At 39.8% G+C, this 27,577-nt stretch overlaps 1 protein-coding gene across 2 annotated transcripts in view; it reads left to right on the top strand.

Moving 5' to 3' along the window:
* Nucleotides 1-27,577, top strand: part of LOC116056698 (EGF-like repeat and discoidin I-like domain-containing protein 3) — a 118,580-nt gene that overhangs the window by 38,880 nt on the left and 52,123 nt on the right. For both annotated transcript variants that reach the window (XM_031308987.2, XM_031308986.2), the window contains exon 4: nucleotides 25,490-25,603. In XM_031308987.2, coding sequence (XP_031164847.1) covers nucleotides 25,490-25,603 — 114 coding nt within the window. The remainder of the gene's footprint in view (nucleotides 1-25,489; nucleotides 25,604-27,577) is intronic.

Here is a 27,577-nt window from a genome sequence, read left to right as displayed (position 1 = left end):
AAGCTTTCTCTAGCCTTTCCTTGGAAACTCCACAACAATCAACTGGGCTGTTTGATTTGATAACTGTTCACGACAACAACAAGGAGTAGCCAAAGTGAGCTGTTTTGATATTTATGCTATATATAAGTTACTTTTTTTCTTACTTAAGCCGTGTGAGTGAAATGTTTAACTTTTCACTGTTCTCGGCAGTTTTTAAGTCGATTTCACAGCAGTCTCAAGGCTTGCTAATGTCAATATCACTTGCAGTACCACTTACTGCACCAAAAAGAATTACCCTTAGTCAATGTGTCGATTAATTTGAAAAAAAGAAAATACGTCACTTAACAGGTGGAACCAACATCTGCTATCCAGCAGTAGAGATACACAAGTATAGCATCAAACCTTTACAATAATGTCTTGCCTTAAAAACCTTCTGCATTTTGAGTCGATCCCAGGATTTGAAAAACAGCATATAGCTCTTTGTCTATAAGTGCTAAATCTTGCTAAATCCTGCAGAATGATATATAGGCCAAGTCCTGTAGCTGCCCTGCCTGTGTGTGTGCTTGGCTGAGCATTGCATTAGCCTGCACAGCACAGTTGTCCTTCATTTCGTCGCAGGTGTGCTTCTAAGTAATGAATTTAATGTATCATGGTGCAAACTGTGTGGTGAGATGGATCATTATTGGTTTGAAAGACAAATAGGGACGTTAACCAATACTTAAATAAAACTATTCATATCTGTCTCATAACTCTGCCACACGTACACCAAGGTTAAAGCTATAGTGCGCAACTATTTTATACAAGGTATTAATGAACGTCAGTTACATTCAAGCCGTTGCCAAATGAGTTGATACAAAGCTAATTATATAATATATATAGCCTATCAGCTCCACAAAACTCTTTATTTCTTAGTATGGCTATGTTTACAAAATGGTGTAGTCTGGCAACTATCACGTGCAGAAGCTTGAGTGATGCGTTTCACGTCACCGCTGAGAAAAAACAACAGCAACGGGCAGCTTTGGAGACGAAGAGGACATACAAATGACAAGATAATTACCTCTTTTGAAGAGTCCATCATGTTTTATTTATCCTCCGTGTTAGCAACTGTGTGGAGGAGGGGTGGGGGTGCGATTAGCGAAGGCTTGCATCATGTGGATGCTCCGACAGTGTTGTTGTCATTGCTTAGAATTCCTCATGGGGGCAGCAGAAACTACGCACTATAGCTTTAAACAAGACAACATCTTAGTGGTAAACTGAAAGAAAAGAAAGGGGCCTTTTATTTTTGGGACAGTCAGTGTCAATCGTTATTTATTTCTTTCCACATCATTTTTTTCCTTATTTAATGAAAACCCACAAAACATAAAAGGAAATGGAGTGAGTCGCTATATCAACGGTATGTCATTTTTGTCTTCAGCCAGAATTGTGAGCAATTAGCTAGCATTCATCTCATAATTCACTTATTGTCTCCTATTAAGCCCTAGGGTTGTGAGAAACTGATTCGATATAGACTGAATACACAATAATGTCTGCCAATTTTCCTCACCGTCATTACAGTTGAGAGAGAGAGAGAGAGAGAGAGAGAGAGAATTTTGTTAATAATCAAATCTAGCGTCTGGATAATTCCTGCAATTAAATGATAAAGGCATATAAATAATTGTTCTTTTTAGAATGACAGCTTAGCTGACTTTGTTATGGTGTGGTTGGTGTTGGCTTTTGATGGATGACATCTTACTGAAAAGAGAAAAAAAAAAACATTGGCTGTAAATTCTGTAGAATACAAGGAACACAAAACAAGGGGTGTTTTAATCCAGTTGAACACTCTGTCTTAATGTGTGTGTTCTTTTAATTAATATCACACAATTGTATGTGTGCATAATGATGTTTCCATTATCACTGCTGCTGGCAGTTCATAACTTGTACGCACCTTTTTGGTACTGCATCTGTCGATACTATGAATTCATCAATACATGAATTAGCCTTCTGTTAAAAAGCTCACAGCTGTTGCAACACGATGGATGTCTGCTGCTTCGAATCATTTCTAGTTATTGTAAAATATTAATCCAAACCCTTAAAGGAAAACCTTTCAGCATACATTATTTACAGTACTTTTTTAAAGTCTGATTCAGGATTGAATCATATTGTAGGATTACCCTTTATTTTATGTGATATCTAATCCAGTGGTTTAAATCAGTGCTTTGTATATACTGTACAATACAGATGTAACATAATACATGTGTAGGTCAGTCTTGGGTTTTTACTGTTGCTCTTACTATCTCCTTGCTCCATTAATGCCAAATCCAATTTCACACCTTTGAACATTATCCTAAATACATGCACTACATATCCTGCCTGTTAGACCGGTTTTATGAAGCACAGCCAGGAATGATGTCACACATGGACAGCTAGGATAAGTACTGTACAAGCTATTTCAGACTTCTTTGATGTGTGGATACTGTATGCTCTTAATGCTGTTGACTGCTTTGTTGTTTTTTTAGAACATAGCCGTCATACAACATATGACTCAACGTGAGATGTTGAGATGCCATATTCAGGGCAGACACCATGTAATCACAGCTGATGGTGTTGGCAGCGTGCAGTCGCACCAGCCATTGAAGTGAATGTTTCATGAGTTTAATTTCACCAGCCACTTTACATGCAACTGAATCTCACAGGGTCTTGTTTCTCTCTTATGAAATACTGCTTAAATGTTAAACTTTAAAGGTGTCTTTTGCTCATTGCATTAATAATGTGCGTGTGCTCAATTGAGTTTTTAATCCCACTAGTACAGTGCCCGTTGAAAATGTTCCTGTTTGGAACGGGCCGATTGCTTGGCCTGTGGTATTGCTCCTTGAAGCTTTCTCCAAAACCAAATTTTACCCCAAAATGACTTACAGAAGGACCCCAAAGCACTTAATATGCAACTCCACTGTATAGGTTATGTTCTGCCTCTGTTTAGAAGTGGTGAATGTACAGCTCACAGCAACTTAATACGATAAAGTGTCTGGTTTTTGTTTGATATTTTAGTGTTGGCAAGTGGCTTTTTATTGAGTTTTCTCTTAGCGAAATAATAGACATGGAAAAGCCAGTGTTACGTAGCGCCTTTTTTTCCTACCTTATTCAACAGCAACAGTTGCGATGTTCCTGTCAGCTATCCGCTCGTACTCCAGGAACGTGAAGAAAAGTTTGCTCGTTATATCCAGCAATCATGTTGTGTTAGATGCAGCAAAAAGTGAACTGCAGTCCAAGCCGGTAAACCTCCCCCTACGCCCACCCCCGCTGCTGTCCAGAGCGTGTCAACAGTCGGCTGCGTGCTGCAGCTTATTGTTCGGCCCTTTAGTTTTACTTTTAACATCCAATGCTGTCCAAATTGCTCCAAAATCCAAACCCCAAGTTCATTGGGTACCCAGGAAACCAAGTGTGAAGTAGATTGGATGAACGGTTCATGAGATATTTAAAAGACAGACGCAGAGACACAGAGACATACATACAGTACATAAACACACACAGAGGTGTCCCGCTTTATTAGATAGATAGCAAGGATTTGAGGTTCTACAATTGAAATGATATTCAGACAAAATATGGGTTTTAAATCAGTTTTTTTCCCAAGTCTTAAGTCTCAACACCAACTAAGAAAACCAGGGTTAAAATCGGGCAAATTTCAATGCTTTTATTATTAAAGCCCTTATTATCACAAAGTCATTCATCTTGTGAATAGTGTGGCGTCAATGTCCCTGTGGTGACAAGAGAACAAGTGCCACGTCATTGGGCAAGTAGCCAAACATTGTAATGACCTGTCACAGTGTGAAGATTGGGACTGATTGCCTCAGTCGTCATGAGCGTGCAGATCATTTTTAGGGCGCATGTTCTCAGCCTATCAAGGACAAATGAAGTATAAACTGTTGGGATTTTCATTGGGGATGTGTTTTATTTTTCTGCACAGACATTTACTGTCATGTCTGTTGAACAACATTTTAATTTAATTCGATACAGTGAAAGGGAATCATATATTTGAAAGTTGGCAGAATCAGATGAAGATATGACTCCCTCTTTTCTCTTTGAGTAGGGAAGCTTGATCACAATTTTCTGCGGCTTCTTCTTTACTCTCTTTCAAAGATGTTGGTTTTGTCTTATTCCTTCAAGCTCTCACTCAGGAATAATGTATGTGGAGCTCACTGCAAGTCACAGAGAAAGGTAAATCTGTTAGAGAAACTGTACACACACACATATACATTTGACATATCCATCCACTGTAAAGTTTGTCTCTTAGATCACTTTCTAACGTAGCCTCTTTCTGTCCTTCCATGGCCTACAACTCCTTAGAGCAGATTCTGTCTTGCTTATTGATCAGTATGTGTCTTTGCCTTTCTACAGGAAAGGATTGATTGAGGCTAAATGTAGAAGTGTGAGATCTTTTTTAAAGCATGGCCCTGTATTTGATCATATATTGGCAGTTGCTATCATTCGGTATTAGCCCTGCTGCCTCCACAGCTTCTTGCCACAGGATAATCAGCCAGTGTCGATGGCTGAGGCCCCATGGAAAGCAGCCATACTGTTAGTCTATTTACCTGGGGCAGATGATCATAGACTGCCGTTAATCAGCACAAGAAAAAGAAAGAGACTTCATAAGGACTAGCTCTGTGTGTGTTTGGTGACCCATTTAGAACTTCATTAATGACCTTTTTAGTGTGTTTTGCAGCTGAAAAGACGGTATCCAGTGGCGCTTATATTTCAGGTTTATTTTTTTCCTCTCTAACGCTTCACCAGGCCCTCTGACTCCTCGCATTCACATGGGTTTTCATGAGAGTGAGTGAGATATATAGAGATTTGACTTATTTTTCGCTGGCATCTGTTTGCTGTACTTAATGTATTGCATAAGGGTAAGATGATAGCATAGCCAATTTGCAACATGAATGGGCATCAATACACAGTGGGTGTTTAAACATTTGACTACAACAATCGACTTTATTTGTCAGGTGCAAGGCAGAAGCAGAGGACCGACAGTTTCTCCCACCATCCCTTCCGCCCCCATGAACACCAACCACTTCACTTTACCAGCACACCTATGAGTGGTTACCTGTACCTCTTCAAGTGAGAAATGACTTGCCCTTCTCGAACCTGCCGCTGCCTCACAGGAGGTGACTTTGTAGCAGCGGATCTTCAGTTTGTTGTCATGGCAGGAGGAGAGGGAGGGATCCCTTGTTAGCCGGCATATCTTCCACTGCTCTCATGGAGGCCAGCGAGAGGGGACAGCGGGTGGGGTGGAGAGAGATTGGTGGGCTTGTGGTTTTCTGCTCCCTTTCGCCATGATTGAGGCTGTTGTTATCTCCTTCTCACTGTGAGGCAGCACGGTTGAAGTCACTCCAGTAAAGATCACATTGAAGCATGAAAATGTTCTACTCTTTTTGTAGCTGTTGTTAAATGTAAATGGCATCTCACCGGGCCTTAAACATCCCAAATTATTTCAGTTAGTAATAGAAATGTCCCTTTTCTAACAAACAATAGTGTTTTTTTTAAGGAAAATGCTTGCATGCATTGATTAAAAAAACAATGTTATCATACGAACGGTTAAATTAATATCTATTAACATGTATCAAGATAAGTTCTTCAGCTGCACCTCAGACAGTACACAGAGTGTCAAACATGTAGACTTAATTTGCTCTTTCTTTTTATAGTTATTTTGTATAACAGATCAAAGTGATCTGAACCAAAAAATGACCCATATTTCGACCAAATGATCTTCCAAATTGCCACAATATCAGCTTCCTATGTATCTCAGTGGTGAAGCTCCACAAAGCGCTGTTGCTATTTTGTTTATAGCTCCAGGGAAAAATTGTTCATATGCAGAAATCCACAAACCGTCTTAGATCATATGAGAGGTATTAGCTGAATTGTGTTTTAGGGCGGATTTTAACTTTGAGTTTAAAAACATGTTTTCGGGGCAGGCTTAGCTAACTGGATTAAGATTGATTTAAGTACTGTAAGTACTAAGTACTATAAGTTAGTGAAAGAAAGTTTGTTAATGAAAAAAAAACTTCTCCATGGTAAACAGGCGGAAGGAGTACATTGTCCACAGAAAGTTAACTTATTTTCAAAATAAACAGAGGCATTGGCTTAGTCATAGTGCCTGAAGTCTGTTCTGTTATAAATCTGCCTTGTCTTTACAGCCTCTAGGTTACATGAGTTAGGAAGTTTTGCTGAAATATTGTGAATCTGTACACCGCTTTTATTTTTAGGACTTCTTCTGCTCCTCTTCTTTCTTCTCTTCTCTCTTATCTTCTTTTTAGTGTCAAAAACGTATATAACATGTGCTTGTGTTGCATTATTTCAAACTAACCACTTATTAAAGCTGCAAATCAGTACAGCACTATTTCAATAGTATTTATATTATTCAAAACGCGATTATGTCATCGCATAATTCAATGCATAATCAGCCAGAGTCCGCATATTTATGCAGGGGCCGCATTTTTTCAAATTCGCCGCACTTTCGCCGCATAAATTGCCGATTTCCGCGCAAAATATGCGGGGCTTGCATGATTTCATAATTCCCGCATTTTCGTTGCAAAAAAGTCACATATATCTTAGCAGAAAGTTGAAAAATGTTGCGTTTACTTCACACAAGAGCAGCCTTTTTTCCCTGTTGCCATGGGAACGTTATGAAGTGACGTCATGAAGTGATGTCATGAAGTGATGTCATGAAGTGATGTCATGAAGTGACGTAATTACGCGACGAGAACATCATTGAAAAGTTGCAAACCCCGCGATGAAGCCATGATGAAACCGCAGTTTTTGCAAGTTCCCGCAATTTTTGCAAGTTCCCGCAATTTCATTGCATAAAATTGCATAAATATCCCGCAAATTCCATCGCATTTTGAAAACATGCCGCATAATCAAGGATGTTTGCCCACAACAATCACAAAAAAACTCTGCATTTTTCTGGAAGGACTGGTTATTCACTCAACAGTTTCTGATATATTTTACTTCACAGTGTCGTATTTTGTGAAATCCTTCCAAAACCTCTAATTGTTTATCTTGTGAGTATAGATTCCCTCCTGCTAGAGTACCCCAAGGTCATCATTTTATCATAGATATAAAAAAATGCCTTAAAGCTATTGTGAACACTGGCAGCCTCAAGGCTCTCCCCACTGCTCTATTACTGGCATGTAGAGCTGTGCTAAGGACAAGGCCATTTCCAGACACCCTCTCAGCATTTCATTCACAATCCCACAGCCCACCCACTGCTCACAGTCTGTGGCTAGAAAGCTGCATTTACAGGAAGAGATGAATGTAGAGAATCCTGGGGGAAGGGTCCATAGTACACCAAACATCCAAAGAAGAGACCACAATCACACAGCCAAACCTTTAGACGCCAATGATCAACAACTCATGGAGAGCCAGTGAGTACTCTCTTTCTGTCTCGCAGGAGTCTCTGCAGATCAAAATGGAAAGATGGATATGTTTGTGGGCAAGCAGTCCTGTTGTTTTAGCTAACTGCACATTTGTTCTTTCTTTCTTCAAAGCGCCCCACATTTGAGTCACTGGAAACACCAGAGCACCTCTTTATGTGGTATGATGTGTTCAGTAAATCTGGCCTTTAGGGGACTTTTAAGTTTTTACTTTTGTATCTGTGTGAAGACATAGACATTAATGTCTAAAACATTGTGCATTATGATTCACCCGAAATGAAAATTCCGGGCCGAAACCAAATCCGAAAATTCAGGATGCACTGGGCCGAAAACCAAAACCGCAAATGACTTTTTTTTTTAAACCCATTTTAAAAAAAAAAAAAATTGTATGTTTGTATTAATATTATACTTTTTAATTGATTTCATGAATTTAATTAATCTGAATTGAAAAACTACAAACCAATAAAATGATCACACTATTATTGAAAGTAACACACCAAAATATTAAATATATTCATTCAGTTCTGTAACAATCAAATGTAACAGATTTTTTGTACCAATTACCAAAATAATGTTAAGTTCTAAGGCAATGCCCTCCATTAAGAGTCAAAACATCAATTGCCTCCGCCCCTCCCTTACCCCCCACACTGCCGCCATCCTTGTCCACAGTCTCGTCACTTCCCGTCTGGATTACTGTAACTCTCTCCTCTTCGGCCTCCCTCACAAATTCCTCCCTAAACTTCAACTGGTCCAGAATTCAGCTGCCCGCATCATAACTCGAACCCCCTCCATCCAGCACATCACTCCTGTCCTCCAACAGCTCCACTGGCTCCCGGTCCAGTTCCGTATCCAAAATCTAAGTCCTCCTGTTTACATTCAAGGCCATCCGCAACCTCGCCCCCCCCATATTTGTCTGATCTCCTCCAGGTTCCCACTCCCTCCCGCTCCCTCAGATCCTCTTCCTCCATACACCTGTCTGTCCCCTCCACCAGTCTCACCACCATTCAGCCGCTCTGCTCCCCATCTTTGGAATTCCTTACCACCCCAACTCAGAAACATCGATTCATTCCCCCCATTTCAAATTGCAACTCAAAACACATCTGTTTAAAATTGCCTATTATATATCAATTGCTCTGCCTCTTTCTGTTGTTTCTATTTTATTCTTTATTTTTATTTATATTTTTTTGCTGCTTTTAAATGTCTTATTTATCTCTGTACGGTGTCCTTGAGTGCCGAGAAAGGCGCCTTTAAACAAAATGAACTATTATTATTATTTTCTCTGTAATGCCACGTGCTTTGGCACTATCATTTGCAAATTTTTTAGCCTTTTTTTGTTTTTAGAGATTATTTTTTGGGCTTTTCCGCCTTTATTCGACTGGACAGCTAGGTGAGAAAGAGAGGGGGAAGATATGCAGGAAATCGTCACAAGTTGGATTCAAACCCTGGACCTCTGCATCGAGGCATAAACCTCCAAGTATATGTGCACCTGCTCTATCCACTGAGCCAACCCGGCCACCGATGGTGTTGGTGTGCTAGTTGGGGTACTTTTAAGCGTTGTTGTTTTGATGTACTCTGCATATTGAATTGGATGTCGTGTTTTCAGGTGGTGTTTCAAACCTGACGTGGAAAAGTTTTTCGGCATCGTACCCCCTCTTGAAATGTCTGCTGAACAAACACTGCAGATTGCAAATTTGATGTCCTTATCAGAAACTTTGAAGTAATTCCACACCTCTGACATGATCAGCCTTTGCTGGGTAACACCGTGATAATGGCTAGATCAACTGAGAGGGAAATCTGAGCACTGAGGGGCGGGGCGGAGAAGCATATATTTTTGGTTCATATTTTCGGTTGTTTTTCTCTTTCGGCCAAAAATGCTATTTTTCGGTGCATTTCTATCTAAAACAGCTTTAACACTACTTATGTGGTATTTAAAAACAAAACATTGGCATTCACCTTTACTTTGTGCACACAGCATTTTTTTATTATATTTGAGGAGAAATATAATGAGCAAAGGAAAGAATAAAAGAAAGAATAGAACATTTCTTACATAAATAGTTTATACGGATTCTGATGATTATTGTGAAGCTGATGTCTCCTGTTTGCAGACTGTAGCCAGCATTGGTTTACTTGAAAGATGCTTCATTATTTTCATTGTTGGGCTAGTGAAGACATACCTGGCATATTACTCTGACAGGAGGTTTGCATTCTGCATGTCAGGTGACAATTTTTCTGTCTGGCTCAAAAACACTAGCAAATGTGTGTCTGCCACAGTGTGTTGCCCTGACAAAGGGGCACATGCCTGCAAGCAATAAGCCTTTATGGTTAAGTTCCGGTGTTGAGACGGCAAGACGAGTGCTTCGGGACTGTCTACAAACTACAACACCGAAAAGAGATACAAACATATTTTCAAAAATAGGCATATGCTTATTTTTTAAAAGTAAGTGCAGGAAACCCGTTATAATTGAGGTAAGTTTGGAGACACTACCTTATTTAATCATTAAATTAATAAATATTTTTGTTGTATCTCTTTTCGGTGTTGTAGACGGTCCCTAAGTATTGCCATCTCAACACCGGAACTAAACAGAGCTGAATTAACAAAACTTTCATGCATTTCTTTCACATCTACTGCAGTCAGATTCACTGTGTTCACTCGGAAGGAATCACTTCACATGGGTAGGCACTTTTAATGACATTTCGAACATGTTAAGAGGCTTAAAGCACGTTTAAAACTTGCCCTGTTTCAGCAAACTGTAGTAGGAGGATAACACGGTGTAGGCAACACCGATTGTTTTCGTTTTTCTCGCTACTGACAGCACTCCAAATTTACAAACAGCAGAGCTACGTGTTGAAATCGACCGGAATTCTCCTTTAAATCAGAATAAGAATCATTATGGCAGTTTTTGGAAAGTAGCTGTTGAAACAATAGATAAAGAAGACCCGGTCAAAGATCTGTGTTGAACTTCAAATGTCTATTTTCTCGGGCATCCTGTTGCTCCTTTTTCCATCTCATGAGGGACTGACCCTATATTGCCTCAGTCAGAGGGCATTTTGGATAACAAGCCAGGGAAATAAGCTGGAAACAAGGTGTTTATCGACACTTTGTATGTGCCGCTGACCTTCTAGATGGAGCCTTGAGCTTGACACGTAAAAACTGACCTTTTTTTCCCTCAAGTTTATTGAATACAAAGAGTTGCACCATACACTATAAACTAGGGGTGGAACGGTACATGTATTCGTATTGAACCGAAACGGTACGGGCGTCTCGGTTCGGTCCATGAATTTACACGGAGAATACACGGTATAAAAATAAATAAAACTTGTGTGCAAATTAATTAATGTAGCCTAAAGCGGAACTACTCTTAGACACGCGTTTCTTAGGGACACCTAATCTGTAGCCCTGCCCTTAGCTCGGAAGCTCCCGAGCTCCGCCTACATGTCGAGTCAGTCAAGTGACTCCATGGATGTATTATGAGAGTGAATCCACATGAAGCAAACTATTCCCTTCCATATACAACCAAACACGGACGTAGCTGTATCCCTTCTCGCCTCGACCATAAATGGCCTCCAGGCCCGTTTGCTTCACTCTTAGCTCCGCCGTTAGCTGTTAGCTCCGCCGTTAGCTGTTAGCACCGCCATTAGCTTCGCTGTTTGCTGCTAGCTCCGCTGTTAGCGGACAATTCGCCAACTGCTCTGTGTAACCAAAGCTGCTCTTTTAACATCCCTGCTCTGTGCATTCACATATGAGAGCAGCGCTTGTCTCCCATCTCACCAGACATGGAAATCACTCACCTTTCGCTGAAATTCGCCATTTTGAAACCAAAATAGGTGACCTACGTGAATCGTGTAGATTCGATGAGAAAATGTTTAAGGGGGGGGGCATATGACTATTTTAGAAAAATAAATAAATTAAAAAGTCCACATGGGATTTGTTTTGATGTGCTGGATTTAACCAATCATCGAACTTCCACCTACCAATTAAACGAGTTCTAGCCAATCAGATGCAAAGTAGGGCGGGTCTTTGCCGAAATGTGAGAGTGCGGTGCCGGTGTGGTCTCCGTGGTAACCCGGCTAGGAGCATGTAGATACAGGCAGCTTTAGTTGAGAAAGTAGTTAAAACAAATGGCACTGGGCATGGATAGAGGACAAGAGGAAAAGGGTGGAGATGGGAAGCTGTTTAGCACTTGGTGCCTCAAATTGAGGGAGCCGGGTGCTTGCTTCTGCAGCGCATGTTCAAGGAAGACAGTGTACGGCAGCAGTGGTAAGAAAGTGCTGCTAGTCACAAAGCTTCGGTCCGTGCACTCTGTCATACGAGTAAGTTACCGACAACGACAGCTACCGCTACCACTGCGACTGTTCCTTTACTGACCAACCATGATACAAACAATATGTGTGTGCACGTTCATAGAGGAACACGATTTGTCATTAACGATGGCCACTGTGTAAAAGCGATCTGAAGCCCAAACTGCCCTGACGCTGTCTGTTTGGAATTAGCATGGCAGGTATTTACGTCCCAGAGTTTAGACGTCTAGCTATATGAAAAGATAAACAATGCAATGTTTTTAATAAATGTAAATAAAGCAGCTAATATCAACATGGACAAACTCATGAATGTACTAATTCTCTTTTTTGATTATGACCTGGCCAAAGTAGTAAAGTTTAGTTTTCACAATGATTCATTGTAGGATTATGATATTATTGCAATATGTAAATGTGTATTCTTTATTTAACATATGGTTGGAAGAAGTAAAAATTGATCCAAAACTTTTTAGTTTTTAAAAATTATGACTTTTATTATTGTGTAATGTCAGAAGGACTTTAACTGTTTTGCCAGTCAAATTAACTTTAATGAGTGCATACTGAAATATTACACTGTTGGTTGGCAAAAAATGCATCTCAAAATGCATCAGATTGATGCTTTAAAATATGGAATATTTAAATTTTTCTTCCGGGGGAGCATGCCTGCGGACCCCCCTAGAGGGGTAATATCCTTCTCACCTTTTTCACCCATGACCTGTTTTCATGCCTGATCACACTACTAGCTGATAGTCTTATTTTGTTTACAAGTTACAGATGGAGTCTGGAGATGATGCAGGGTACTTACTGTGTACTGTTTACATCTTACTTTATACACTTCAAGCTGTTACAGCTAGCTCAGTGGACAGCCTGAGACATGCACAATAAAAAAAAAAATGCCTTCTGCATTTTTGTCTTGCTTTTCCCTCCATTGTACCGAACCGTGATGTCTGAACCGAGGTATGAACCGAACCGTGACTTCTGTGTACCGTTCCACCCCTACTATACACCAGGATCCATCTGTGCTTGGCCCTGATCTAGTCAGTGTTGGCCTCGTGCATGCTCTCTCGCCCTCATCTGTCAGTATTCTGACCCATCATTGATAATATAAAAGTGATACATCACCTTTTCCATATGCCTTTAGTAAGCACTCAGTTCTGCAAATCCTGCCAAATAAAAACTGCTGTACAAACATACTTCGAGAAGATGACCTTTCTTGATTGGCAAGGTGGTGCTTTTGTGAGCAAAATTACAGGCATTTTATTTCCCAATGCGTCTTTGCCTTGAAAACCAAACATAATGGCACAGAATGCCTTCAGGTAGAGGAAGCTATATAAATGGTCAGACCAGTGCAGTCTTGTTAGTCTTTTAGCGAAAGGCCAGCATTTTTAGAAAAATATTGAATGTGCCAAAGTGCTTCAGGAGAGCTTTACTTAGAGACTGGAGAAAGAGAAAATTACAAGAAACAAAAACCTAGGAAATGTGTACTTTGGATTTTGTGAAGAAAAAAAAGTATGTTTTTATTTATTATTTTGCCAAAAAAGCAGTGTGAATGTATTTGTTTAATTCAGTAGGTTTCTTTCCCCCATTCCTGGTCCCAGTCCCTAAGCACCCATTCACCTGTTTTATCCTTCCTGTGGAGGAGTTGTAGGGAATCAGCTGTTACCAGGGCCTAATTGTGTAAGGCCCCCTCAGATGCTTGAGCTTTGCTGTCATCTCCTAGCCTCTGCAGTAAGGATGGACTTTTTGGCAGATGGCCAAAGTATAAATAGAGATGCATTTCCAAATCCTAGGTGGTGTCAGAGTCCTGCTCAGGGCTTCTGGCTGGCACTGCAAGCTAAAGCAGAACACAAATAAATGTTCAGCTTGACTACACAAAGCGTCCTTATTCAGGTTGGTCAGTGTGTGGCCAAATTAGTATCAGTGTTGTTTTACTACATATTTAAGAGTTCAGTGTAACTGAAATGAAGGTTGATGGTCATGAGAATGTGCAGTTTGCACTGTAAACCATAACATAAGATTTTGGCTGTTGCCCAGCTGGGATATGTTATATCATTACTTCACCTCTCATTTAATCATAAATATGACTCAGCATGGAAGAAATGATACAGATATGTGAATGGCCATTATGGGGATGATGGTGCTTTTTTATCAAAGCATTCATAGAATCTCCTCTAGACAGATAAGGACAGATCAGAGAGAGGGTCAACAAGGACATTAATTCATAAAATCTGTGTGAAATTTCTCTGTTGAAACCACTGATGCATCTTAATTTGGCAACACTGTCAATATTAAACTCTGCAGAAGTCATACAGAATCTGACCTTTCTCAAAACCCTGTTTCTTTTAGTGGATATTATTTAAGATGTTTGGTCATGATTCCATTTTTTTTAAGATGTTATGTTTTAAACTAAACATATTACATCCTTCATATTTACTTGTCTTTATGCCATGCCTTGGAGTGTTCTTATCTTTAATGTATGGTTTTACAGTCTTTTAGTTAAATGTGACGTACGCTCAGTCCACCCCCTTGGTCCTGACTGAAATATCTTCACAAAATTTGGATGGATTGCCTTTCATTGTCCCCAGAGGATGAATCCTACTGACTTTGGTGATCTCCTTACTTTTCTTCCAGCACCAACATGAGGTTGACATTTGTGTTTCTGATTGAAATATGTTGACAACTATTGGATCAATTGAATTTGAAATGATCATGAAATTAGCTAAAGATATCCAAGGTCAAAGAGAAGATAAATTCTAATGACTTTGGTGACCCTATAGTTTTTCCTGTACCGCCACATCTCTCGCACTCAGCTGTACTTTGTGTTAGTGCCATGTAAGCATGTTAAACTAAAACGGTGAACCAGTGCTGCACTTAGGTTAGGTTTTCATACTTAAATGTTTCTACAATGCTGTTTTATTGTGGTTTTCTGTGAGCAGACACCTCTTGTATCCTTATTTTCTCCCACATCAAGCACGTGCTTGCTCTTTGGCTGCCAACTCCCACCACTTTATTTTTTGCATATTATACCATTTATCTGTTAAACATTCTAGTAATTGTACCTCGATGATGTTGAAAAGCTTCTGGATCACACTTGGTTTTGTCCGAGGTCGATCAGTATTCCCCTCACACACCTGCTGTGGAGGCTCCATCTGTAAGCTTAAAATGATACTTAAGGCTTTCCTTCGAGTGTCATTCTGCCTTTGAGCTGAGGACTCTTCCCAGTCTGCATGTCTTCAAAATGATGAGTGTTTTGCTTCCCAGATACTTAAACCTTTTCAAGGGCTTCTGGAGTGCTGCTGTGAATAACTTCTCAGTAGGCTAATCCCACAAAAAAAACGTATCTTCCAACACTATTCTTAGTCCTGAATTCACATGTACTAATGTGAAAACTAACCTGCATGTGAGATGGGATTTTTAGACATTTCTGTGTAGAAGATCAATAAAGTTTATACTCATGCTAAGCCTAGATACGTATGACCAAGGCTGAGACATACCACCGGTGAAAACACATTTCAAAGATAATAGGTTGATGTTAAATCTCTCTTTCAACTGGTTGTAGGACTTCATCAGACCCCGGATAGGAATCCTGTCTTATGTGGTAATAGTCACTTCAGTGGCATGGGTAAAATGGGTAGATTGACAGGGTAGATTGACAGTGGAGACAGGCACTTCCATGTCCCATCTTCTATCTCTGACTTAACTTGGATAGACAGGTCTTGTCTTGGCCTTGTGTAGTGTGCACTTGACACATTTCACTGCACCAGGACCTGTCAAACAAAACATCCAAGGCTGATCACCCATATACGAAGATGCAGCTCTGAGGACAAGTCAGCACTTCTTGACGTACAGTAGCTTTATACAACTGTTCACACTGAAATTCACTTAGGCAGACATTTATCTATTCAACATATATACTGTATGCATGTGTATCTTACAGTATATGCTAAAGCTTGTGTGAGAGTTAAATCATTAAAAAATGAATGAGAAGCACACACAACTAGAGAGATGAGATTAGGTCTAACGTGTGATGAAATGCAGGTGGAAAAACATTGTACCAAACATTGGTAATAAAGCCCTCACTGAACATACAACCTACTGAAGTGTCTTGAATTTCCTGCTGAGATGTGAGCAGATGTCTCTTCTATCTCTGCCCTTTCGAATGGGTTCTGTTACATCAAAAGTTCCAAAACTGAGCGGGGAAAAGTAATATTCACAAATAAAATAAGCATGAGGATTGCATCACAGGATAGATAAGCACACCGATGACAGAGGGAAGACAGGACAGCAAAATATGCTGTTTTTCATTAAAGCTGCAAGTCTTATTATTGAATTATTATTAGTATTATGTGTTTATATTGTTCCCATGGTGTTACAGTGTCATGTGTATAACATGTCATGTACAAAACATTTAATCATATGCAATGTTCTGCTGCCTTAGATGTGTGTGGGTGGTATGTACAGTATGTATGAGCCTATAATTAGTGTTGTATATTATGTCCTTGAGATGGACCCCGTATAAATATTCCAAATGATCTTATCCTTAGACATGAAATACTCAATACATTTTTGTTCTCATAACTTCCCTAATAAAGTGCTCTGTCACAGAGCTTATAGGCCAATGATATAGCTACATTTTTCCTGGGCAGACTAGCAACCAAGTAATGTTAATCATTGGCTGTGTGGTTTTCATTTCCAGCCTTGATACATTAATTCTATGTGTCCATCGATTGCAATCTTTTCTTCAAATCTAACGTCTGCAGTATACCACCATTAATCACAGGGCATCAGCCTGTCCCAGGGGAAACCCTATTCACTATTAAAAAAAAATCATAGGATGATTACTTCCAAGGAAGTATGAGTACTCAAGGTCAGGGGTTAATTATGTGGCAGGCATAAACAACCGGTTGTCCACTTAAATTCTGTCGATCACTGACCGTACAGGTCAAGCCACTATTCCTTGCCTAGATAGTGAGGTCAAAAGGACCAGCTTGCTTACCAAACATGTGACGGTTCACTGGCTCTTTGACATAAAAACAGATAATATACGATGAAACCTCCCCAGGGAGAACTCAGGGCTAAACTGAGTCCAGATGGAGAGATGTAACACGATGAGACATCTCCACATGAAAGCAAAGTTTTGACTAACGTCCAATTGTGTGGCTTACAGTGTCTTGGCAGAGGAAAAAGAATGCTTTACCCAGATTTACCCTACATCTGACTGTAATTTAATGAAGGAAATGGGTGAGATTCCTTGGCAATACTGCTGGGACATTACCTTTCATTCTGCTAATTAAGTTTGGGGGGCTTTACAAGTAAGAGAGGATTACAAGCTATTAGCAGGCATTTATTCCAATCGGTTGTGTGATTTATGTTGTTGTTGTTTGGGGCCAGTTTAGGCTTTCTGATGCTACTGCATACAGTATATTCAAGTCCAGCTAAAATTAAAATGCTTATTTTAATATAGATCACCTCTGTAAATTAAATTCCCTCAGTTCTCTATTGAGGAAAACAACTAGTACCATAGATGGAGAACATGTATGTAGCCATTGTTTTCTTTCTTTTAAAAATTGTATTAAAAACATATTGTGTTTTCTGACCGCAAAAATGATCTATTTTCTAGCTTTGGTAACACTTATTACTGCGGAATTATTTACACTAAGACAGATACAAAAGGTTTAATACACTTTATGGAATTTCATCTTTTGTGCCTCATTTTAATGACATATTTATGTCCGCTCTGCAAGATTTGACACAATACCTTAACTGTTGAATGAACTGGAAAGCAAATTCGGGCTGTTTGTTTGTGTGGTTGTAGCAGGTGCAGGTGCTGCAGAGGTCAGTGCAACGCAGCAGAGAGGGCACAGGTGAGCCCCCTCCCAAAGCTCGTCTCTTCCTGCTCTCTGGACACACTATAGCCAATTTAGCGCTCACAGCCAGTGCTAGTTCCTGACACATAGCACTATTCATTGCTCTCATTATTGTCCAACTGAGACACTTTTTAGAGAGCAATGAAGGGGCAAAGCCAGGGAGGGAGACATTCCAGTGGACCGATGAGAGCATGGCGAGAGTCTGACCAGAAACCGAGCAAATTTATTCTGGGATTCATTGCCTTGGTTTCCAGAGGCGGTGTCTGTTTTTAAGGTGTCAGGACGACGATGCTTATGTTAATGATGATAACATACAGGGGATTAATCATTTTATCAATCTTAATTTAAATGTCACAAGAACAATCAATGAATTTACAAAAATCCACAGTGAAGTACAATATATTCATTGTATAAATGAATTCTCTAGGGGGTTGACATAATAAAAGATGCACCTGTACAATACAATGCTATTCACCATATTGGCCCTTCAACAAATACAATAGTAACCTACTATTATCAGTTGTCTGTTGCTAGTGGCGCTGTATTGTAGGCCATTCTAATTTTATCCACCACAGTGGATAAGTGCATTGGGTGCATTGGGTAGACAAAACAACATGAACACCTTACCAAATATAACAATCCAATGTAATAACCCTAAATACCGTCCTGCCACAGTTTAAACAAAAAGTAAGCATTATAGGCTCCACTAAAGTAGTATTATTGGAGGGCCGGTGTGTTGTATTACATTACATTTTACGCCTTGTAGTTTTATTGTTTCCATCCACTGTAGAAATATTAACTCAGTCTGGCTTGTTAAATTGTTATAACCAAGATAGCACCATTCCCATTAAACTGAAGACATCCATTGAAAAATGTTGTTTTACCATAAGGCTTTAATGACCTTTTTAATTGCAGAATGGTAGACTCTGACTATTATTGGTGAGGGGAACTCCTCGGATGCATGCCTATAACTGTGTTAAAAGAGGTGTATAAAAAGAGTTTATTTACCTGACCACTGGACTAGCACATCTTTATCTCTGTACATTTTGTTCACCATCTCCTCTCTTTTTTTCACAATGTCTGTCTCTCCAATTCTCTCCATGCTTCTCATCACCTCTCTTCTCTAGTTTTTATCAGGTGAATTAACTGCATTCTCTGAAGGAATCCCTTTTCTTTCACCTGATTTACTGGCAATAGACCGCTTTTAAGTCTCACTTTCTCTGTGTCGATCTCTCGGAGGCTAAATGGCCTATCATAAAAGGAAAGCAAACCGTAAGATGGGCTAGCTATGTTTTCCTCTCTCTGTAGTATGTAGTGCTCCAGGCTATGTAAGTGGTTTGCCCATTTGGCTCACCTTTGTATTTGAAACTACACACACACACACACACACACACACACACACACACACACAAACCATGCATTGAGGAAATTAATCAGCTGATTGATTGGTGACAGCGGTGGCAACAAAGCGGGATATGAACTTAAAGGGTAACAACATCACTTATCTAAGTGGTGTGATTGCAGTGGATTGTGCTCTGTGCAGAATGAGCTGAGGATTGTTCATGTTTTTTTTTTGCTATTGTACAGTTCTGCACTGCGTTTGACTGGCGACCTGTATCCCGCCTCTCGCCCACCAGCGCCCTTCAAGGATAAGTGGGTAAAGCTAATGGATGGATGGATTTACATTTGTGTTTCTAATATATACATTTTTGGATGAACCCAAAGGGCCAGCCCTATAAACATGCAAGTCTGTCGCTCTGTCGCCAAGTCCATCACTGAGTCTATCCCTGAGTGATGAAGTTACACCATTGGTCAAAGTGAGTGAGGATATCGTTCAAGTTGGAGCTTCCCTATTGGCCGTTGCTGTTTCAAAATGTAATCGGCGCGCACAGTCCGCTGTCTTTGCCTCCACTGTCACCGATCAGTCAGCTGATTAATTTCCTCAACGCGCAGTGTGTGTGTGTGTGTGTGTGTGTGTGTGTGTGTGTGTGTTAGATAAACTACTTAAATAACAGAAAGTAGAACACATGAAGAAAGGGAAAATCTTCTTTAAAATAGAACCATCTGAAAGTAGCACAAGGAAAGGATGTTTCATTTTCAGTTTCCGGCGGAGATATTAACATTGGTGCACCGAAGAGAGCAGAGAAAAGTAAACAGTGAAGTTGTGTGGTGGTAGCAAATGCACAGTGTAGGTTTCAATATGTCCATAAATAAACGCTGTTGCTTTTCAAGACCAACATTTGAGGCTGTGGTTCATAATTGTCATGGGGTGCAACCTAGGTCTGGTCTGATTAAAAAAGTAACATAAATGAAACAACAACACAAGGATTACATTATTGAATTCATTAAATTAAAGCAGTGCTATGTAATTATTTGTCTCAATCAACGTATCCTAACCATGTCATGTGAAATGCTACTTAAGTACACAACAAACAATATTACTGGGACCACTACAGATGAACATTTAATATCCATGAATTATATCATATTATAGACATTACCGCTGACTATCCCTGTAAGAATTTGGCCACAATTAATCTTATTGACCATACACGGTCCAGCCATATACTAGGTTTAACCTAGTCTTGTTTCTTGGTTTCTTCCTCCTTTGACATTTGAGGTAGTAGTCTTTATAGAGGGTGTGCTGCTCACATATTAATACTCTTGAGCTTGCTCAGCTAAACTCTACAGCATCATTTTTGTCATTTATGTTAAGATGTTCACATTAATGCTACTGCATTTATTCACCGATGGATCTGCATTCAGTTAATGCATTGGATGCATTATATCTCAATGTTCACAAGTGGCAATAAAATCACATTTCCATTTGAGTGTTCCACTAAGGCAATTAGTAGACGAAATATCCCTTGTACAAATGTCTCTGCTGTGAAATGCATGAATAATGTTCCATATGGCCACGCTGTACCCTTGGTTACTGACTGTAGTTTTATTGTTGTTATCACATTTCCTAACAATTAGTGGTTATTGAGGATTAGAGCCATTACGAAACAGAGAAGCTGAATTGTTTAATGATGATTGGCCATTATTGTTCTCTATATGGCAGGCTCTAGTTGGTATTTTTCAGGTTAACAGTTCTTCACAGGATCGTGTTGCCCCTCAAACTGGAATTAATTACAACATTGATTCCCCTTGATTGCAGTGACCTCCCATAATCAACATGTTTCCTTCTGACAAGTGCTTGTTTGTTCATCTCTATGCTAATAGTGTGTTGTCAGTACGAGGCTAGTTTCTTGTATTAGTCATGCTGGCTGTTTTTGGATATGTAATCATATCAGATTGTCCCGTACTAGCTCATCAAAGCACTATTTCAGCCGAGGTGGGAGCATAAGAAAGATCCATGCTATCCATGAGAAAATCAGTTTATGGAAATTATGATTCTGAATCATCAATTTGAAACATGATACGTTCTGCAATTACCTATGGAGAAGTACAATAACAACTGATTACTGTACATTTTGCATCTGATTATAGAAGCATTTAGAATCTTCCAGCACACCCCAAAACACCCAAATCCACCCCATTAATGGCAGACCTTGAGTCTTTGCGTGATTGGCTCTCTTACATGCACTAATAATTAACGATAAATACCTGATCTTTAACATTTTTCAACCAAATTTCAATAACAGATCAGAATATTCAGGCAATATTTTTCTTCTCTCTTGGCTTCAGTTTTAACCCCCAGTCATTATGCATACAGTGCATCTCTCCAGTTGTCTCATATAGCTTGAGTCTTAATAATTCAAACCACATGGAATCAACTGCATCTTCCCCAGCGGACTGTAGACCATGTAGATCCAACCCTGATGCAATTTTGGGGAGATGGGGACTGTGCAACAACTGCACATTGGAACTTTAATGGCTTTATGAAATGGCTTTGAAAATGTCTTGTGAAACAGACACTGAAAAACAGCCACATAGACACACACAAACAGACAAATAGATATTTTTGTAATGGCAAAGTGCAACGATTAGGTTACAAATGCCATGTGTATGAATCTTCACAGTTTGACAGGTTAAATTTTTGGGTTAAGAAGTATTTTTACTTCTCTTTGTTATGCTTTACACATCCCATCACAATGAAAAGTGAGTGGCCCCTGCAGTTTGAGTTTGATCGATCTACTTTGCGTCCAGCATAGTTGTGTGTTAAAGGTGCAGTAGGTAAGACTCATAAAACTAACTTTCTGTCATATTTGCTGAAACTGACCCTATGTTCGAGTAGAACTACATGAAGCAGGTAATTAAAAAAAAAATCTGGCTCCTCTGGCCATCACACTACAGCCTGTAGTGTGATTTGCAAAAATCCACAACTCCCTCTTCAGATGCACCAACAGGGCCAGGGGGGGTGTCTAACTGCGTGTCAATCACTGCTCATGCACACGCATTCATTCTCCCTTGTGGGGGGAGGGGCTTAAGAGACCATTTTGGGCTTTAGCAGAAAGGGGGGAGGGACTGAGAAGTTGTCGATGTTCACATTTTTTGGCTAAGTCCTGGATATTCGCAATCCTACCTACAGCACCTTTAATGCAGTCTGTCTTTCTAGAGTAGTGTTTTAGTGCCAGCTGTGGAAATCAACTATTTTGTTGTGCTCTGTATAGCCACAAGATGACATGCTGGCTAGTAAAACAATTCTCTTTAATCTCCCCAAAAATGAAGCGCTAAAAAATACAAGTGGAGTTGTATCACATTGGAGGATCTGTTTTGCTGTTTATTTCATGTGCAGTACATTTGATTTATCACCTACTGCATTTCACTAAATTGCCTGTATAGCAGAGGATTATCAAAAACAGGGCTTCTCTATCATCAGCTGTATCTGAAGCAGGATATAGCCGCCATATTAAAACACACAGCAGGCCTTGTCTTGAGTGTGCTGGCTGTGTGCTCACTATGAAACAAATTTAATAAAAACACAGTGTTACGTGGTATTCAAGATTACATATAAAGTATATATAGAGATAATTGTACACGTTCAGGCAGCCACAAAAGCAAAATGACTCCCTTTGCATTCCAGACAAATGAAAACAAATTAGATGTGTGTTCAAGTTCAATCTGCACAACTTTTGTTATCATCTTGTCATCGTCTGGGAAAGACGTCATCAAACATCTTCTCCACCAAATGCAGTTGTCTCGTGGGTCCCCGATGGATTTTTTTTGGTGAATCACAAAACACATGTTATTTCTCTCTCTCTCTTTTTCTCTCCCTCTCTCTGTGCCTCTCTCCGTCTCTTTTATTTACTCTACTTTTTATTCTGCTTTGCTGCATTTAAAAAGCTTCTGCTTCCAGTCACAGTACCTTAGTGACCATAATGTGTGAAGACCATGACTGACAGGACATTCACAGAAAAAATATGTATTTTGAGATATTACAAATGTGCCCAAGTGATTATTTTAGGTATAGATAACGTCTCAGGAAAATGAAGCACCATGAAATACTTACTTTAATCATGTTTCACTTTCTTAAGCTTTCCAAATCCCAAGCGTAGTTACATATTTATGAAGCCAAAATGTACCTATGAGTCACAGACTCATGGTACGTATGTTTTAAAGGATTAAAAGTTTTGTAGCAGCCATGGGCAAATTTGGAAATCATTAGGAATGTGTTAAAAATTGTTCAAAAGTGTACCTCCTTCCCTCCCTCCCCTTGTAAACTACAGTGCCTGACAAAAGTCTTGTCGCTTATCTAAGTTGTAGGAACAACAAATAATAACTTGACTTGTAGTTGATCAATTGGAATCAGAACTGGTTTATATGAAAGGCAAAGGTTTCTGGATTATGCTTATTATACCAAAATAAAGTTTTGTATCATTCATTGAGTTTTATCATTGAATTAGGACAGAAAGGTCAGATTTGGCTTGGACAAAAATCTTGTCGCATACAAAAATACAGTAATGTACGGTAGAAATTATACTTTATTGTGAATACACAAACATGCTACAATAACATCAGAGCATACGTAAAGTCATGGTGCCTTGGGAAAAAGAAAATGAGCTTGGAGGACTACATCCATACGTCTCGGCAATGACTCAAATAACGTATTGATGAAGTCATCTGGAATAGCAAAGAAAGCAGTCTTGCAGGACTCCCAGAGTTCATCAAGATTTGTTGGTTTCATCTTCCAAGCCTCCTCCTTTAGCTTACCCCAGACATGCTCAATAATGTTCATGTCTGGTGACTGGGCTGGCCAATCCTGGAGCACCTTGACCTTCTTCGCTTTCAGGAACTTTGATGTGGAGGCTGAAGTATGACAAGGAGCGCCATCCTGCTGAAGAATTTGCCCTCTCTTGTGGTTTGGAATGTAATGGGCAGCAATAATTTGTTGATACTTCAGGCTGTTGATGTTGCCATCCACTCTGCAGATCTCTCGCACACCCCCATACTGCATGTAACCCCAAACCATGATTTTTCCTCCACCAAACTTGACTGTTTTCTGGGTGAATCTTGGGTCCATGCGGGTTCCAACAGGTCTTCTGCAGTATTTGCAGCAATTGGGATGCAGTTCAATGGATGATTCATCAGAAAAATCAACCTTCTGCCACTTTTCCACTGTCCATCTTTTCACCAAGCTGTGGACCTTTGCAAATGCAACACACTTTTTTAGTTGTCTTCTGTGTAATGCTGGTTTGTGAGCACTAATTCGGCCATGGAGGCCACTGCGTGAGAGAATTCGACAAACTGTTGTTATAGATACAGGGGTTTCTGGCAGAAAAAGGGCTGGCCCTGGACTGTTGAAGCAACAAACGGTCCTCTCGAACAGTTGTCTTACGGGGTCTGCCTGACCTGGACTTGTCATGAACTTCACCAGTTTCTTCAAATCTTTTTCTTATCCTTTCCACTTGACGTTTGGATACATTGAAGATGTCTGCCACCTCAGCAGCAGACTTGGTCTTCAGGCTCTTGATGATCAGCACTTTGGTCTGTGGTTGAATCTTTGGCATGTTGTGAGAGGTCAGGTTGCACTTCACATGAAGGTCTGGTGTGCTGGAGTTCTTTTTATACACGCCCAGGAATGTGTTAATTACAGTATTTGACACAGGTGAAACTCTAATCTGTGATTGGTTGAATCATATAAAGACACGACAAGACTTTTGTCCAAGCCAAATCTGACCTTTCTGTCCTAATTCAATGATAAAACTCAATTAATGATACAAAACTTAATTTTGGTATAATAAGCATAATCCAGAAGCCTTTGCCTTTCATATAAACCATTTCTGATTCCAATTGATCAACTACAAGTCAAGTTATTATTTGTTGTTCCTACAACTTAGATAAGCGACAAGACTTTTGTCAGGCACTGTATCCCTCTAATCCCATTCCCCCTTAATTGTATGTATAATAGAACGGAGTACAAATGGGTGTGATGAGAGAGGTATCAGGTCTGTCACCTTCTGTAATTGGTTAGCTGAATCAATTAGAGAAGAGCTATTCCAGAGAACAATTCCAGAGCAAATATGCCTAGACAATAGATGGTAATTTTGTGACAATTTAGCATATTGACAGTCTCGTCTGCTCTTTTATTTTTATGTGATACTTTAATGAAGAGACTGGGGTTATTTTCCAAGCCTATCGCAAAATCACTGTCAGTGGTGCAGAAGTATAGCTTTGTTGAATTTGAGCAAGAATGGCACCCTGAAAAGTATGATCATTAATTATACCACAAATGTATACACTAGGTTATGTGTTCTTAACATTTCAAAACTTGGTTCTGTGTTATAGCATTAATGGTCTCCTGAGGAGCTATTTGATTTATTACATTCAACAAACCAGTGTCTTTGTGAGAGCTTCTTTGGGCAGACAGAATCAAGTAACCCACAGAAAAATTCAATATATGCTCCCTATGCATTCTAATGAGGACGAGGTCTTTTTAATTGCCTACAAGTCTGCTTCAATTTAATGAATGCACCTTTTTTTGTTTCATGGCTCTTCCAGATATTAACGAATGTGAAAGGGACCCATGCAAGAACGGGGGCATTTGCACAGATCTGGTTGCCAACTATTCCTGCGAATGCCCAGGGGAGTACATGGGGCGGAATTGTCAATACAGTAAGTGCTCATGTTTCTCATTTATGTTTTTCTTTTAACTCTTTTACAACTATTAATTCATTCTTAACAGCACACACACCAGATGGTTTGCTGGTTATTCCCATAAAGAACATCTACATTCAACATTCTTCAGTGCATAGTGTGCCGACCTTTGATGAAAACTTTACACAATTTTGCTAATTCTTGAGGGCATTTATTTGCTTTAGGGTGTGTTTCTTAATATTCATTATTGTTTTTGGTTTACATGTAGCCCACAATTGATCTTATCTTGTTCACAACAGTATTCAGATGTTTTTAAGCTTTAGTGCGTAACTTTTTGATATTAAAGGTCCAATATGTAATATATTTACTGTAATAAATCCAAAAATGACCCCAATGCGTCATCAAATATTAAGTAAACATGCTAAGTTGAAATACTATCTTTTCTGACAACAATGCCAGTATTTTCTCCTTTTGAAATTTCCGTAATTTCTGTTTGTTGTTGTTATCAACTGCCCAGTTTGTCAGCCAGGCCGGGTTGCCAGATATACCTGTAAAAACGTTAACCCAGTGCGCTACAGCTGTAAGGTTAGTACAGCCATAAAAGCAGCAAACAAACTAACAGGATCAACGGAGATAGATTCTACCCGACAAAAAAAACAGCATGTTTCTAATAGTTGCTTGACCAGAGACGTAACAAACTCGTCTGGGTAAATATTGGAGATGTATTTGAAAGATGGAGACAGCTTAGAGCCCAAAAGGACACTGAGTTGGCTAATTTCCTCCTGAACAGGTAAGCATTAGCTTCAGGCTAATTTATCACAGCTACTAGGGACGGGCATTTTATGTCATTTCAACATTTGTGTAGCTACTCACATTGAATTATATAGTACCCGAGTTGGTTACTCGCAAAAACAATTGAGACACAGCCAGTAAAGTGATACCGACTGGTCCTGGCTAATGCCGCCATGCTAACCCTGCTAACTGCTAACGTTACCGGAGGACCAGTGGGCCACGGCTGTTTACAATGTGTAGCCTGTTCAGCAGCCGTAGCTGACAACGGTGAGTTATTTGAAGCCAAGACAGGGGGGCTGTAAATCGGGAAGAGAGGACCTTGAGTTTGCAGTGTGTTTAGCGATTGTTGCCGTAATTCTAAGCCAATAAAGTGTGTTCAGTCGGGTGGAAAAGGGCAGCAAGGTAGTGTTATTTTTAGCAGTTCCTATCGTAATTCTAAGCCGAGGAAGTGTGTCTGTCTGGCATGTGGAGAGGACGGCGAGGTTGTGGGATTTTTAGCAGTTCCTACGGTAATTCTAAGCCGAAAAAGTGTGTCTGTCAGTTGGGTACAGAGCTCTGCGTGAGCACAGGCTTTTATGACTGTCAATATAGCCAGCATCTAATGTTAGCTACTCCGCTGTGCTGTGGAGTAATGTCTGGCTATGTGAGACAAGCGTCTAGCAACAATGTTGTGGATGCTCCTGTCTCAGCCTGGCAACCAATGTGAACTTTGAGTCTGGGGAGGAGGGGGCGGGGGAGACGACTCTCTCCAGTATTTTGAATTTGTACTGCAGTAACAATTTTAAACACTAGCTGTCAGTATTACATATTGCACCTTTAATGAATGTCCGTTACATTCAAGCCATTGCAAAATGAGTTCAGCTCCACACAACTCTCGCCTGTATTTCTCAGTATGGCTATGTTCAGAAGATTGTGTCGTCCGCCGACATTCGCATGCAGAAACTCAAGTGAAGATAAGATAAGTGTGCGCGATCACGGAATGCTTGTATCAAGCAGGACGCACCTACAGTTTTGTTGTCATTACTTAAAATTCCTCATGGGAGCGACAGAAACTATGCACTATAGTTTAAAAAAGTCCATCAGAAAAGTGTACATTACATCATGGCTGCTTATTGTTAGTGAGGGAGTGTAGAAGCCACCATGTGCTCAGGGTCCACTATTGCAGTTAAATAACTATAACTATGTATAACTATGTGTTTC

This window comes from Sander lucioperca, chromosome 2 (genome assembly GCF_008315115.2).
Source record: "Sander lucioperca isolate FBNREF2018 chromosome 2, SLUC_FBN_1.2, whole genome shotgun sequence".
Classification (NCBI taxonomy): domain Eukaryota; kingdom Metazoa; phylum Chordata; class Actinopteri; order Perciformes; family Percidae; genus Sander; species Sander lucioperca.
This window is presented reverse-complemented; position numbering and strand designations above follow the sequence as displayed.